The sequence below is a fragment of the Heterodontus francisci genome, chromosome 10 (assembly GCF_036365525.1).
Source record: "Heterodontus francisci isolate sHetFra1 chromosome 10, sHetFra1.hap1, whole genome shotgun sequence".
Lineage (NCBI taxonomy): Eukaryota > Metazoa > Chordata > Chondrichthyes > Heterodontiformes > Heterodontidae > Heterodontus > Heterodontus francisci.
Window position 1 is genome coordinate 35,709,609 of NC_090380.1, and position 17,067 is coordinate 35,726,675.

At 42.6% G+C, this 17,067-nt stretch overlaps 1 protein-coding gene across 1 annotated transcript in view; it reads right to left on the bottom strand.

Moving 5' to 3' along the window:
- map3k15 (mitogen-activated protein kinase kinase kinase 15) overlaps positions 1–17,067 on the bottom strand; it is a 197,411-nt gene that overhangs the window by 146,892 nt on the left and 33,452 nt on the right. The window contains exons 2-3 of the mRNA XM_068039951.1: positions 6,241–6,380; positions 2,261–2,454 (exon numbers count right to left, since the gene is read on the bottom strand). Coding sequence (XP_067896052.1) covers positions 2,261–2,454; positions 6,241–6,380 — 334 coding nt within the window. The remainder of the gene's footprint in view (positions 1–2,260; positions 2,455–6,240; positions 6,381–17,067) is intronic.

Here is a 17,067-nt window from a genome sequence, read left to right on the forward strand (position 1 = left end):
AGCCCTTTCACTCAGTGCATTCCAGATCTTAACAGCTCGTTGCATAAAGACATTTCTCCTCATCTCTCCCCTGACCTTTCTGCCAATTATCTTAAATTTGTGCCCTCTGGTTACTGTCCTTCCTGCAAGTGGAAACAGTTTTTCCTGATCTATTCCATCAAAACCCCTCACATTTTGAACATTAAATCTCCCCTGTATGGAAAACAACACCAGTTACGACAGTCACTTCATATAACTGAAGCCCCTCATCCCTGATACCATTCTAGTAAATCTCCATCACACCCTCTCCAAAGACTTGACATCATTCCTCGAGTGTGGTGCCCAAAATTGAACACAATACTCTAGGGGTGAGGACTAACCAGCGATTTATAAAGTTTTACCATAAATTCCCTGCTTTTGTACTCTCTGCCTGAAAGCCCAGGATCCCTATGCTTTTTTTTAGCAACCTTATCCACTTGTCCTGCTACCTTCAAAGATTTCTCTGTTCAGACACTTCCTTTAAAATTGAACCATTTCATTCATATTGCCTCTCCTCATCTTTCCTTCCAAAATGCATCAGTTCACAGTTCTCTGCATTAAACTTCATTTGCCTTGGCTCTGCCGATTTCACCAATCTGTTTATGTCGGATCACTAGAAATTATAGGATACAGCTTTAGTTTTATGTGTCAAAAGCACTTTTTGGATGGCTAATGGCCAACTAGTGACTAACTTTCTTAGAGGGAGGTAAGTGGGGTCCCTTTGGTGTTGAGCTGGTTGTAGGATAGCATATTTGGTGTTGGGTGACTGAGGTCAAGTCAATGCTCTGTGGCAGACATCATTTGATACCTGTGGCAGGATGCTCTGCAGTCCTCTACATAACTGATATTAATTGATCAGCCAGCCTTGTTCATGTACGGGACCTGAAATTGTTCCCACTTAACTCTAGAATATTCTGTTCGCCAATATGCTGTTGGGTGGACAAGCATCAGGTAGATTAACAGTGCTGTGTACTGTTAAGCAGCATGATTTCAGCTGGTTAAACAACAGCTTGCAATTTTAGGAAATCTTTAACATAAATAGCATCCCAAGGAACTTCACAAAATGAAAAAGGAAGAGGAACGGACAATGAATCATGGAAAAAAGAACCTGCCAACCAAAAATTTGGTTGAAAAAATGGTTTAGTCAGAGTTGACATCTTACCATGGTGAACACAAAAACTCATCTGCATTTTCTGCTCAGATTTCAGATTTCAATTTGCTGTTTTCTTTTTAACCTCTGCAATTCAGGCTTGGAATTCGTTCCTAATTTTCCTGTATTGTGCAGTATGTAGACTGGGCAGCAGTGACAGTAATCCCATTTTCCTTGGGGAACAGGTCAGGAAAATCAGCTTTGATGAAACAATGACAAGCGGGAATTTTAACCCCTGGTTGGGTCGGGTAAGATTTTAAAATATCAAAACCAACCCCAACCCAACTCCAACTTACACATTTCCGGGTTTAATGGAGGTGAGACAGTATGCTCTGCAGCCCTCTACATTACTGATAGTCATTGATCCTGCTCCCATGAGGCAGGTTGGCCATTTAATTATTATAATGAGGCTGGGATCCTCACATTTAACCTATTTTACAAATTTAATCCTGGCTGGCCGGCTTTCCCGGGCCTCAGGAACCCAGCAGCTGAAGGCAAGTGGGACAGCTTCAGGGAACAGCATTGCTCGTGGGTCAGGAGAAGCAGAAATGCATCCCACACCCACTGCTCCCCACCTCCACCACCCACCCAACCCCCTCCCACCACCCCTGGCCTCACAAGCTTATCTCTTGGGATTGGGAATGCTCCACTAATGGCCTTCCATTCAAAGACTCCTGACCCCCAATCAGGGATTGGATTCCCTACATCCACCACACCCGCAACCCCCCCCGCCCCCACTCCCACCACCACCACTAGCAGCTACAAACTCCTTACCTGTGGCTGCAGCTACAACCTGCTCTAGAGTGCTCCATGCCCAACTGGAAGCCAAGCCTGTCAATCAGGCTGACTTCCGTGTGGGGATCCTGTTTAAAAAAGGTTGCATGTTGTGGAGTCAAAACATTTGCAGCAGGTGGGGAATACTGAGTTTCCTGACCAAAACTGCCCTCTGTCCCCTGCTTATCAAACCTGCATCTGTCAATATTGGGCCTTCCCCCACCCCTCCCCTCCCCCACCAACATACTTACAATATTTACAATTACCACCTCAAGCTAAGGTTTTAATAAATATCTCAAGTCAAATGAAAGTAGCTACCATGAGGTAACATCAGTATCTTTTAGGAGACTAATAAATTTCTCCACCAATGGTTGGCAGAAAGGTCCCAGTAAGTTGTCCCAGCTCGGTTGCAAGTACTCTGAGACTCTCCGTTGAACATCATTCTCACAGCACAGGAAATCGTTGTTAGTAGTCATCACGTAGGGGATGAAATGATAGTTCCCGCTAGCAGCCTGGCAAAGAGAAAATACATCTTCAAGTCAACTTACAAAAAAGATTGGTACTATTTGTAAAACTTAATGCTATGTGGCACCACAAGGGATTGAACCTTGCTTTATAGATTGTAGATTGGAAAAAATCAGTGAGCAGGAAGTGGATGGTGCAAGTAATGGAAGCCCAAAAAGCTGATTGTTCAGCCCAAGTGCAAGCAATTGGAAACTCTAAGTGCAGCCTTCACAACCAGAAGCTTGCAATAAGACAGCTGGGCCCTGGCTCTGAATCCATTTCAGCTCTGGCATAGTAAATTAAAGTAGGGTGAGGTGGGGTGTGACAGCCACAATAGTTGTTATTGTGCAATAAAAATGGATATAAATCCTTACATTACTTCTATGCAGTATCTGAGGTGCAAATACCATTGTATTCAAACGGTTCTAATCGTTTAGCCCCTGTAACATGTCTTTCAAGATCCAATTTTTTTCCTGCATCATAACAAACTTCAGTAGAACTTCTCCAGTACCAAGGGCCAGGTCTGATAGCCCTAAAAGTGATGCGAATGAGTAATTACCATTTAATATAAAAATGATAAGTTCAGATGGAAATGTAAATATATTTATTGATTTGAATTTGGTGGCATTGGTTGTTGTGTAATTTGTTAAGACAAAACCATTGAATAAGAAAAAAAGATTTGCATCTGTATAGCATCTTTTATGACCACAGGACATCCCAAAGCACTTTACAGCCAATGAAGTTTTTTTTGAAATGTAGTCACTGTTGTAATACAGCAGCCAATTTGCACACAGCAAACTCCAACAAACAGCAAAGTGATAATGACCAGATAATTTATTTTTGTGATGTTGGTTGAGGGATAAATATTGGTCAGGACCAAGGAATAGCTCCACTACTCTTATTCAAATATAGTTCCATGGGATCTTTTACGGCCATCTGAGAGGGCAGACAGGGCCTCAGTTTAACCTCTCATCTGGAAGATAGCACCTCCCTCAATACTGCACTAGAATATCAGCCTGGATTTCTTTTTTTGTGCTTGAAACCTGGAGTGGGACTTAAACTGACAACCTTTTGACTCAGAGACAAGTATGCTACGAACTGAGCCATGGCCGACACCTAAATATAATCTCAGGCAGATTTGTGTATGTAATAGCTCCATTAGACCCAGGATATCATTATTAAAACAAGACTGGGCATGATTACAAGCTGCCATTTCAAGTCCACTCTTAAATTATACTGGTTACCATTTACCACCAGTGACTTGTTATCACTCATCCATAGTGGTCAATAAATTTATTGTATTTTGGAAAATCTACAACTTTCTTTTGGCTCCAATTCTGTTTCTCTCACTCTCCATATACGCCAAAATTTAGATGATCATACATTCCCTGACTCTCCTCTGCTCCATGTCAAGATGAGTGGTGGCATAACATGTGAACATAACTAACATTTTCTCCAACACTTGCCTCAAGCAGTAGGCCTCTAATATCCTCTCAGGGGCAAACAGTGGGGGGTTGGATGACTGATGCAACATAAGACCTACCTATACTAGGGGCAATTTATAATGGCCAATTTACCTATCAACCTGCAAGTCTTTGGCTGTGGGAGGAAACCAGAGCACCCGGTGAAAACCCACGCGGTCACAGGGAGAACTTGCAAACTCCACACTGGCAGTACCCAGAATTGAACCCGGGTAGCTGGAGCTGTGAGGCTGCGGGGCTAACCACTGTGCCGCCCCACTGCGCCGCCCTCCAATGTCAAATGCATTGAACTCATGGGATTTTTGCACTTTGAAGATTGAATTCCTGAACAATCTTCCCCTGCTTAGAGATCTGAGGTCAATTTTGGCCCTTATTGCTGCCCCAGCTGAAATTAGCACAAACACAGGATCCATCCCAAGACCTTTGGAGAATTCAACAAATTCTAGTTATTCAATCTATCAACTAGCCTATCCATAGAGATCTAGGATCTCAAGAAGTGCACAATTTATGTTACCAATATTACATCACATTCACTTTGCCTTACTGTTGTGGTAAACTCCACTTGTGGCTTTTGGTGCAGTGTTTCTTTTGGAATGGGATCAGCAATAGATGGCTTGAGGATGTGGTTATGTATTACAAACAAAAACATTCAGTGAAGTGCTGCTTAACAGTAGATAACTTTAGCACTGATACTACACAAAGAAAAGTCTAGTCAAAATGTGTCAGTGCCGAACCTAATCTAACTTTCCACAAATCAGAGAAACATGTGTTGAGGAAGGAAATCAACTGGTTCGTATAGTTTCATGTCTTGTATAATGCCATAAAATAACATGGGGAACTTGACCTTTTCAGTAAATGAGTGGACCAGTTCAAACTTATATTTCTCCTGTAAAAAGATGCTAATTATTTAAGAATTTACAGAGGTTTAAAAGGAATTCCATGGGTTAGGGTTATGTACGTAAATGAATTTTAACCTCAATATGACTGGTATAGTTACATCAAAGGTACACTTCAGCAAGTGTTGATTTATACAATATACCAATTTCCAGCCATAAAATCCATGCGAGGCATCACCTAATCTCTCTACTTCTCACATTTGTCTGGTGTTTCTCTTGGCACTTTCCAACTTTGGCATCTTGCATTATGGGTCTTGGCCTGTCACTTGAGTTTCTCAGTAATAAAAGTAGTGCATATTAAGAATTCTCAATTTGTTTTGCAAGCTGTGTTTTTAAGTGGGTGGCAGGGCTTAAACACTGTCACCCAGCCTTTTCTGAATCCCAAAAGCTGTGTTCCCCAGGGTGAAAATAAGGAAAGATATAGCCTGAAGATAACCAACATTCAGCACATTGGTGACAAGTAGGGGAATCGTAAAACGTGCAAAAGCCAATGACCAGCATCAAAAACTTAAGGGTCCCCAGAAAACTATGGCTACTCAAAAAAAAACAATGGACAACTCAAAAATAAATCCAAATGTAGGTCTCTGACTAGGACCACTGCTTTAAAGTGACTAAAAAATCTAGTTGATGACCAAATCTTGGATTTTATCTGGGACGACCTGGCTTTTCCTAACTATATTCACCCTCCTTCTTTTAAAAGACAACAGCTGTTCCTATGACAACTACAATGCTGATCCAGAATTAAGAGAGTCTTAACAAGAGTCTCGGTCCAAGCAATCTCCTGGAGTGGTTTGATTGCCTGAGGAGGTCGGTGAAGAATTTTATAGAGTATTTTTTTCCCTTACAGGCCCTTGATTTTTTTCTTTCCTTTTTGCCTCTCCCAGGAGATTACATGACTGAGAATGGGGATGGAGATGAGGGGAAGTGTTTACCCACGAAACTTTGGCCCTTGTGGTTTACGGCAGGCTCGATGGACCAGCCTGTTAATTTAGTATGTTCTTAAGTCTGAGAACAAGTTAAATACTATGACATACAAATGAAACATGCATATTTAGAATGTAGGATTCAACCCGAGCTGGTTAGTTGATGCATCAGTGGGAAGTAATTATGGGATCTCATGCTATCAGCAAGGAGTTAAGTTCATAGGTCGCAGTGTTAGCACAAAAATCTTGTGCAATGGTTAACATTATAGGGTGTTAGGCTTTACAGAAGCCTGAATCCTGGTTATCAAAAAATAAAGCTCATTTTGAAGCTGAATTCCAAAGGGAAAAAAAAACCCCTAGATGGCTTTAATTTGAAATGGCAGAGCAATTCAGCAATCCATTCAGACATAATCTAAATGTAAAGGCAGTAACTATGTTTTAATATATGTCAGAAAAGTGACAGGCTACAATGGATAAATATGAAAGTGACTAACCTTGAGTGACTGAGCAGTTTCCAGGTCAGTGTTGTGGTAAAGAATGACATTGTTTGTCATGCTGAAGCTTTCTCGTATACCTAGATGATAAAAGAGCGTTGGCTGCCTGAAAACATCGCTCATGTCCACCACAGCAATATCTGTAAAACAAGAGCAAGGTCACAGTTTAATGAACACACACTGCAGTCCGCCATTACTGTCTGGCCACAACCATAATAGTATCTACTACATTATGACTGCAATACAACTAATTTACCATTGACTGTTGCTTTTTTATATATTCATGCTCAAGACATGGGCATCACCGAAACGGCTGGTATTTATTGTCCATCCTGAGTTGACCTGAGGAATTTGGTCGTGGGCCTTCTTTATTTTGATGCAATTGGCTGGCAATAGGGCAGCTCGGAGGGCAGTTAACAGTCAACCACATTGCTATGGCACTGGAGTCACATATCAGCCAGAATGGGTAATGACAGCAGTTTTCCTTCCATATGAACATGAGTGAACCAGTTGACTTTTGAAGACAATCCAACAGCTTCATGGTCACTTTTACTGATATCAGCTTTTTATTTCCAGATTTAAAAAAAAACTGAATTCAAATTCCCAAACTATCATTCTGACAATTTATATTTTACTGGGTTATTAGTCCAGGCCTCTGAATTAGTAGTTGAGTAACAAACACCAGACTAGCATACCTGGCGTATTTGGCTTGTAATGATGACCTGTTAAGTATTTCCAGCACTTTCTGTTTTTATTTCAGATTTCCAGCATCTGCAGTATTTTGCTTTTCTTTTAGTGTTTGGTTTGTGATGTGTTGACCTCAGCAAGAGTGGTGATGAGAGTATTACAATCAGCTTGAATGCTACTCAGTGACCTCTGTTGGAAACTTCATATAGGTGGTGTCATGAAGGCCCCCACCTCCCAAGAATGAAGCACATTAATTTAGCCACATGGATATTAAATTTCAAATTGTTGCTGGGAAGAAAAGAGGGCCTATTACAAGGAATTGCCAGGCCCCTAGTTGGAAAGACATTGTTTGCATACTAGCAGACAGTATTGGAACAAAGGAACCAGTCCCTGCTCCTAATACACAGAAAGGATGCGGTCAGACCAGTTTAGTCACAAGATTAACTGGCTGTTGCAGAGTTTTAAACTGAGAGTTTTAAATTGGAGAAAACAGTGTTTGAAAACAGAAAGCTGTTTGCTCCTAGATTGAAAAGACCCTCTCCTCTCCTGTCTGCTCTCATCGCTTTCTCACCAGATTTGGAATCCGTTGAAGATACAGGAACCCCAAGAGAGAAAAGACTCCTACATTGAACAAGGTTTAAGAAGAATACTGGACCCCAACGAAAAGCAAGATTTACCTACAAGCAAGAACAAACAAGAACAGCAAAGGAGGAAATTGAGACAAAAAAAACTCGAGACAAGGTGAGATTGCCAGAGATTCCAGTGAGGTCAGATAAGCCAAATCCTTTGGTTGGGTTGGGAATGACTCTGTGAGTGAGGACAGGACTGACTCTGCAAAGGTCAGTCAGTTTAAGAATGTGCAGGGAACAGATCAAGTCAAACCAGTGCAGAGAGCACAGGGTAGAGGTTAAACCATTGGAGTTGGTGGGTGGAGCCAGATTTAAGATGAATGTTATCTTCTGGTGAATGACATGGAGTGCAGCCAATGAAAAGGAATCAAGGCAATTGCAGAGGACAAAATTCGCCAATGAAGTCCAACCCAGAAGTTAAAGCAACAACTGTGTACTCTCACCACTAAAATTGCAGCACCGCCAGCAGGATGACATCATGTACCTTTCATGTAGAGATCCCATAATAAGGCAAGTTGAAGAAAGCCCGGGATGTTTAGTGAACTGTGATGCCAGATGTTGATCATATACCATGGTGCCAACAAAGCACATGAGAGTGGCCAATTTGTCCCAGCTGCTCTGCACATGTGGAAAATCCACACCACTCTCAGAACACTCCAGACTGAGACTGGTGGCCCATTTACAATGTAAATTCAGGACAGCAGTGTGTTTAGCCCACTTCCCAAAGGCTCAGTCTATCAGATAAAAAGGTCGAGTTACCCCTTCTGTTTTCAAACTACTTTAATTATGCTGCAATGCAATCTTACAACAGGAAGTACAGGATTAAACAGTACTTTATAGGCTGGATTTTGTGCAGCCAGCGGGGCTCCCGGCACCGGCCCAAAAAGATGAGGGGATCCAGCCTCAGCCTTTTCAAGTCCCCCCCATAAAAAATCTGATGTTGTTCCAGAGGCGACGTTTCCGGCGCGGGGATCTCCATCCTGTTATAGAAAGGGAACCCACCTCCAAGAGCTGACAATCACAGGGCCGTCAGCTCAGCAGTATCAGTCAGCAGCGCCATCCAGAACAGTGGCCACTGCCGGTACTGCAGAGGCCTTGGATACAGGCCCAGCAAGTGCTGGAGACCTGGACCTCAGGTAATTTTTTTTTATATTCGTTCATTGGATGTGGGCATTGCTGGCTAGGCCAGCATTTATTGCCCATCCCTAATTGCCCTTGAGAAGGTGTTGGTGAGCTGCCTTCTTGAATTGCTGCAGTCCTTGGGGCGTTGGAAGGAAGTTTCAGGATTTTGACCCAACGACAGTGAAGGAACGCAATATAGTTCCAAGTCAGGATGGTGTGTGGCTTGGGGGGTAACTTGCAGGTGGTGATGTTCCCATGCATCTGCTGCCCTTGTCCTTCTAGGTGGAAGAGGTCACAGGTTTGGAAGGTGCTGTCGAAGGGGTCTTGGTGAGTTGCTGCAGTGCATCTTGTAGATGGTACACACTGCTACCACTGTGCATCAGTGGTGGAGGAAATGAATGTTGAAGGTGGTGGATGGGGTACCAATCAATTGGGCTGCTTTGTCCTGGATGGTATTGAGCTTCTTGATTGTTGTTGGAGCTGCACCCATCCAGGAAAGTGCACAGTATTCCATCACACTCCTGACTCGTGTCTTGTAGATGGTGGACAGGCATTGGGGAGACAGGAGGTGAGTTATTCGCCACAGGATTCCTAGCCTCTGACCTGCTCTTGTAGCCACAGCAGTTATGTGGCTGGTCCAGTTCAGTTTCTGGTCAATGGTGACCCCCAGGATGTTAATAGTGGGGGATTCAGTTATGGTAATGCCATTGAACATCAAGGGGAGATGGTCAGATTCTCTCTTGTTTGAGGCGGGGTCGTTAGTGCCAGTCCAGAAGGTCCTGGCGAGGGGGGGGGGGGTGGGAGGGTGAGCGTCAAGTGCGAGGGGGGTGGGGTGGGGGTGGTGCGGTTCAGGGAGATAAAATTTTTCTCACAGAGGAGGGACCCCCTTCCCCAAGCCCGCAGGGTGGGTGCCTCAATTTACAAGGCGCCCTCCCCGCATGGCAGAGGCCCCCCCACCACTGGTTAGATCCCAGTGACTGTGGGAAGAGGCCCTTAAGTGGCCATTAATAGGCCACTTAAAAGTCTCAATTGGCCTCTGGGCAGGAAGGTTGGCGTCAGCCTCTCCCACCCCTTGGAGAATTACTTGGCAACGGAGCAGCGACGGGCCCTTTGCCCCCCTCGCCTCCCATCACCTGCCTCACCGGGTGCCCATAAAATACAGCATAATTGTGAAACGTTCTAGTTTCTGTATCTTGGTATATTTTTGAACCACTTTTCTGGGAGAGGGGATTACATTATTTGTTAAAAACATTCTAAAAACCACATTTCCAGCAGCCCTTGTCAACACAACAAATTTATGAAAAATTTAAAAAATTAAAACTCCATGTGAATACAGCTTAACAGCAAAGCAGTGCTTGCTGTGGTGCAACGAACTAGAGGCAGGAAAGAATATTCCTTTATCAACACAGCTTTCTGTTTGCATCCCGAGTGAAACCAAAGACTATAAGGTTACAGAGAGGCTTGTTTTGTACATAGCTGGATGCCATTTCTGGAACAGAGCTGGGGAATTCTCATTTGTAGCTCTCTCACAACTGAAAAGGAAGTTAGTATATCACCTTCACCTCTCGACCTTTTATCAACATTGCCCTGAATGTGCACATGACCAATATATCCTCTGAGCTTGTGCATGATCTTAAGCAATCCCACTCTGTTACTTCAGCACCTTCAGATGTGGTGTCAATCATGTCTGGTGATCTGCTGTGCAACTTTCGATACAACATGAACTTTCCCCAATCAGACCACCAGTACAGCTATGGCATACTCATGCTGTTACTGTTATAGTCGCATAGTTACAGGTTCAGGCAGAAGAACATTTTCGACCTATTTAACCCACCTGTCCAAAGTACTCCCTGGATGCACTTTGAATAACCCTGAATCCCAATTGTTGAAAAGAACAGGTCTAGTTCCTTCATCAAATCTTTTAAGGATTCTTGTTCCATCACATGTGCCACTAATTTGCTCATCTTACAACAGCTGCAGCTGCTTGCAGTATATCACATAAAGGCAGTCAAGGTAATGGTTGACGCTGCCCACTTTGCACAAAGTCCAGAGGCCTGAATCCTGCCATATGATGCATTAAAGGCGCATGCTAGGCTTTTTAAGCCCTTATGATCCATGCAAATGAGGCAGCCACCCACAGTAAGGCTGGAATATCTGTGGGGAGTTTGGAATGGATGCTAAAGAGGAAGTCACCATTCTAATTTTTTTTTTAAATCTGACAATCGTGTCCTCTTTCCCTCCATGGCCTATTGGTACCACTGAGCCCCCACCCCCCACCTACTTGTCTTCTGCCTCCTGAGCTAAACCTGCCCCTTGTCCAATACACCTGCTCCCATACCAGTAACTTACACTTTTCTTTCCTATATTAAAAATTAAATGATTAGGAACTGTGACAATAGCTATCAGAAATGTGTTTTATGCAAGCTTTACTAAGGCAAGGTTTCAGTGCAGTTAATTAGTAGATATTATTCTAACCCAACCCCGAGATACAGGTACTGTAGCATAGTGGTTATGTTATTGGCTGAGTAGAGTCATAGAGTCATAGAGAGATACAGCACCGAAACAGGCCCTTCGGCCCACCGAGTCTGTGCCGACCATCCACCACCCATTTATTCTAATCCTACATTAATCCCTTTTTTTTCCGCCTTGCACATCCCCACCTTCCCTCAATTCTCCTACCACCTACCGACACCAGGGGCAATTTTTTACAATGGCCAATTTACCCATCAACCTGCAGGTTGGCATGTGGGAGGAAAACGGAACACCCAGAGGAAACCCACGGGAATCTACAGGGCTGGACTAATGATCCAGAGACACAAGTTCTAATCCCACCACAGCAGCTGGGAAATTTAAAATCAGTTAATTGAACAAATCTGGAATAAAAAGCTAGTCTCAGTAATCATGAAACTACTGAATTATCATAAAAGCCCATCTGATTCACAATGTCCTTTCGGGAAGGAAACCTGCTGTCCTTACCCAGTCTGGCCTATGTGGGACTCCAGACCCTCAGCAATGTGGTTGACTCATTCATAACTGTCCTCGGAAATGGTCTAGCAAGTCACTCAGTTGTATTTAAGGAGCTGGCTCACTACTACGTTCTCAAGGGCAATCAGGAATGGGCAACAAATGTTGGCCTTGCTGGCGATGCCCATATCCTGTGAATGAATATTAAAAAAATGAAACAAAAATTGATTGCTATGACAACACTAAAGAAAAATACTTTGGCTATTGGAAATCTGAAATAAAAACATAAAATGCTGGGAATAGTCAGCAGGTCAGATGGCATCTGTGGAGAGAGAAAGAGAAAAATATTTCCAGTCGATGACCTTTCATCAGAACTGGGAAAATTAGAGATGTAATAGGTTTTAAGTAAGTGAAGGGGGGGGGAGGTTGGGGAAAAAGAACAAAAGAGAAGGTCTGTGATATGGTGGAAGGCATAGAACATAGAACAGTACAGCACAGTACAGGCCCTTCGGCCCACGATGTTGTGCCGACCCTTTAACCTACTCTAAGATCAAACGACCTACATACCCTTCATTCTAATAGGAATAGGCAGGAGGAATTATATGACGAAAGGGTTCATGGTAAAAGGCCAAAGGGAGTGGGGCAAGTAAAGAAACAAGATGTGTCTAGAGGAGGTGTGAATAACAGAATCTTGAACAGCTACTGTCCGAAAGCAGAAAAAGGAGGGAGAAACAAGAGAGAAAAGCTAAAATAAGCAGAGAAAAAGGAAATAAAATGGAGCAGGTTAACAATCTAAAATTGTTGAACTCCATGTTGAGGCCAGAAGGCTGTAAAGTGCCCAGTCGAAGGATGAGGTGCTGTTCCTTGAGCTTCTTTGGAGCACTGCAGGAGGCCAAGGGCAGGAAGGTCAGAATGAGAGCAAGGTGGAGAATTAAAATGGCAGACGACCTCGGATTCACCCTTGCAGACTGAATAGAGGTGTACGGCACTGATCACAATGGTGAGTTCTTTCAGATATCACACATTAACTTGCTGTCAAAAGGAAGGTCTCTGCTATAAAGAGTCTTTTCCTTTTTCAGTGACTAGGATGAGGCACATGGGGTGAATGACCTCCGTCATCTGTATTCATCATGACCTTGTGAAGTATGAGTGGGTTATTTTATATTTCAAAAAATATAAAATACAAAACAATGATTTGAGTAAAGCTGAATTACCGAAGGGGCAGGCGGCATAAATGTATCAGGATTTATTTCTTTCCTTCTGAGATCTGGCTACAAATACGGCCCAGAGAAAAATAATTTGTGAGAACTCTTTGTAATTACATCTTGAATATACCTTCATTCAAATCGTCCCCACAAATGAGGGAATAAAAATAATAAAGGTAAATATAGATGAGAGAGGCCATTTAATCTGTTTAGCTCATTCTTCTATAGAAATCTACAGGGCTGCCATCAGCAACAACTTACATTTATTTACTGCCTTTAACCACAGCAAGATGTTCTAAAGCACATTACAAGGGGTGGAGAATGCATGCTGAACAAGTACAGGCAGCAGGTGAAATGGTCAAAGAGCTAGGTTTTGATGAGGTTTTTGAAGGTGGGGGGAGAGATGTAGGAAGGCAGAGATTTGAGAGAGAGAATTTCAGCTGGGTGTGACAGCTGTAAGTTCAGCCACCAATGATGGGTTGAAGATTGGAGGATGCACAGTAAAGCAGAGTTAGAAGGTTGGAGGATCTGAGTTGGGACTTGGAATAAAGGTACTATCCTCTGCAACCATGTCTACTCACTGAGAAACCCCCTAACAGCAGAGGAGCACCTTGGCCCAGGGACTTCAGCAGCTGTTGGTTAGCTGAGTTCAGTGGAAAGGAGAATGTGGTGGGGATGTATAACTGGCGACCAACCCACAACCATTCATTTTGCACCGCTCGCCAAAGCTGAATTTCAACTCCAGGATATCTTGACTTCCAAAAGGCATTTACCAAATCCCACATGAAAGACCATTTATCAAACTCAAAGCTATTGGGATTTAGAGGAATAGAGAAGGGTGGAAAATGAGTGCTCGTTAGAGCAGTGGTTCTCAAAGTATGGTCTGCAAGGGTCCTCCAGGTAGTCTGCAGGCTGGTCTAAAATGCAAGTCACTGACATGCAACACTGCAGCCAAAGCCATATGACAGAACAGGCCAGAACCCTCATTCCCACCAGTCGCGTGACATCACACAACCAGAACGGCTCCCGCATGTGCGGCACAAGTCGTCATAAGCTCGAGCAACAACAATGTAGATTTATAAGCAAGGTTTAGGTTACTCTTACAATATTCAATTGTGAGATCAGATTTTCAACAATGTGGGGTTGTAAACAAAAAAGGGGCACTGGCTGAATGTGAAGCCCAACAGGAGACTGAAGCTCTCTGGCTTGGAAGCAGACATCACCTCACTGATGTCTCAGTAAAAGCAGTGCCATTCTTCCCATTAATACTGATGAGTTATTTTGGGGTGGCAAGTGAAAGCAAGTGGGGTTGGACCAGTAGGTGGTTTGCAGGAACTTTTGCCCCATCTAAGTGGCCCCCAGATGATAAAGTTTGAGAACCACTGCATTAGAGGGGTTACATTAAAGTGGGCTCAGTGTCTGCACCCACTAATATTTTTCTGCATATACAGATAACCTAGGTTCAGAACCCCAGTGCAAAATGGTCACATTTACTGATGATACCAAAGAGGCCAGTTGGAAGAGGCAGCTTGGGAATAGCAGAGTTAATTGGATAAAGTAACTACGTAACAGATCAGGGGCAGATGAAACTTAATGCGGACAAGTGGAAAATGCTGTGCATAAGATGGAAAAATAAGCATCACAGATACTGCCTCTAAAAATAGACAGGTTCGTAGAATGAACAGACGAAACCAGATGCAATTATTATTGTGTGTCCTTTCTCTTTTGCAATTGTACTTTCTTCACATTAAATTGACCAGTTACATTTGTGGCACACAAAATACAATGTGTACAATGACATTGCATGAACCTTACAAAATGGCACAGTGGTGCAGTGGTTAGCACCGCAGCCTCACAGCTCCAGGGACCCGGGTTCGATTCTGGGTACTGCCTGTGTGGAGTTTGCAAGTTCTCCCTGTGTCTGCGTGGGTTTCCTCCGGGTGCTCCGGTTTCCTCCCACATGCCAAAGACTTGCAGGTTGATAGGTTAATTGGCCATTATAAAATTGCCCCTAGTATAGGTAGGTGGTAGGGAAATATATAGGGACAGGTGGGGATGTGATAGGAATATGGGATTAGTGTAGGATTAGTATAAATGGGTGGTTGATGGTCGGCACAGACTCGGTGGGCCGAAGGGCCTGTTTCAGTGCTGTATCTCTAAACTAAACTAAACTAAACATCCTCGGAGGTTTAGTAAGTGCCTGAAGATTCCTGACTATTGTCCAGTTGGGGACCAAGAGAAAGCAAGAGGTTACTCTGGAGGCTGATCCATTCCAGTATTAATAGAAACAGTGAAAAATTGTCCATTAAAACTGTAGGGAGAGGAGTAGTGATATGGTTACATTAAAACTTTAAATCCTGGTATCATCCTGCCTCCATTAAACGCTCTTATTTTCTCTCACTCTCTAGACAGACTATGAAAGAGAAAAGAAATAAACATACAAATCCCACAGCAGGTTGGTGGTGAAGAAGGAAAGATAAATAGCAGAAATGCAGAATTAGAAGAAGACAGGTAAAAGAGGACAAGAGAGACATTCTTGTTGGCTCACACAGCTCATGTTGTACTGACATTGTAGAAGACATGTTGGGTTTACACTTTATTCTTGTCTTCAAGGCTATGTGAAAATCCTACAGGAATGTTTTGACGCACTGTGTCCAGTCTTCATGAATTTCTTTCTTGGAATCAAGTGATATCGTTAACACACAGATTGTTTGATTAGTCTCTACACTGCCTCCTAATATCATAAAATCATACAGCGCAGAAGGAGGCTACTTATCCCATCATGCTTGTGCTAGATCTTTGAAAAAGCTATCTAATTAGTCTCACTCTCCCTGAAAATTTTCCCTTTCAAGTATCAAAGGATGTTGGACAGGTACCTGAGGATGAGGAACTTACAGGATCACAGACAAAAGGCAGGGATGTGCGACTAAACGCAACTGTTCTTTCAGAGAGCCAGCGCAAGCACAACAGGCCAAGTGGCCTCATTCCGTGCTGTACAATTCTACAATGATTTTATATATCTAATTTTGAAAGTTTTGATATGAATTATTAAGCTATTTTATTTCACAGTGAGTGAACAAACAGAGCAACAATTATAATCAAATTCACTTAAATTAATCAGAATATTTTTGCATAATGATATAAACTAAGGAATACAAAATATCTTCTAATTGTTCCTCCAGAATTCCTGAATTCCTGCCTGCAGCTTTCACAATTCTCTGTGCATTAATTATATGATGGTTCAGTGCAGTCAATGTCTACATGACCCTCTTATCATCAAAGGTAATTAAGACTGAACAGAATAAAACTGTTCCAATTGGCTCAGCTACATTCATTATGCAAATTCTGGATAGTTGGGAATGATCAGAAAGCAACACTTATTTTTAAACTTTATATGACGGTTGTAAAATTCCAATTCTTCACTCTCAAGATTTATGGTAAATGAATGGCCCAAAATTTCCTCGTAACCTTTGGCACAACAACATCTTAAGAGCCTTGATACAGGCCCCAAACACTATTTCTGGAGTTTGGTAGTGATTTTCTTGCTGAATTTTCTTTAGTTTTTCTCACTGGGACCTGTAAAGATACTGCCATTCATACCTCCTCTAGACATCTTTTGTTTCTTTACTTGTCTCATTACCACTCCCTTTGGCCTTACACCATGAAACCTGCCCTTCATCCTACCACTAACCTTCCCTTCTTTTCTTGTTCCCACCCTCCCCCCTTTCACTTGCTCAAAACCCATTACATTTTTAAACTTTTCCCAGTTCTGATGAAAGGTCACTGACCTGAAACGTTAACTCTGTTTCTCTCTCTACAGATGCTGCCTAACCTGCTGAGTATTTCCAGCATTTTTTGTTTTTATTTCATTCTTTTATATATCTTGGAATGTTTCAGTAAGGTATCAGCATCTGTCACAATAAAATTCTTAACTATGCAGCAATGCCTATTGTGCATAAATGATGATTTGATGACTTCTAACTAATTTCCATAACGTCAATAAGATGAAAAGGGACTTAAAGAAGGAAGCTGACGTTTGCTTCATATGTTTCTTCGGGGCTCCTAATCATTAGGCTGTCTTTGCGCTTGTTCATACTCTGCGATTTACAGGAAAGTTTAGCATAAGTTGCTGATGGCAAGATCATCACAGATTTTGGCATAAGTCGGACCAGGGAAATTCCAGGCAAATATCTGATACTTAATATTTTATGTAATGCTGC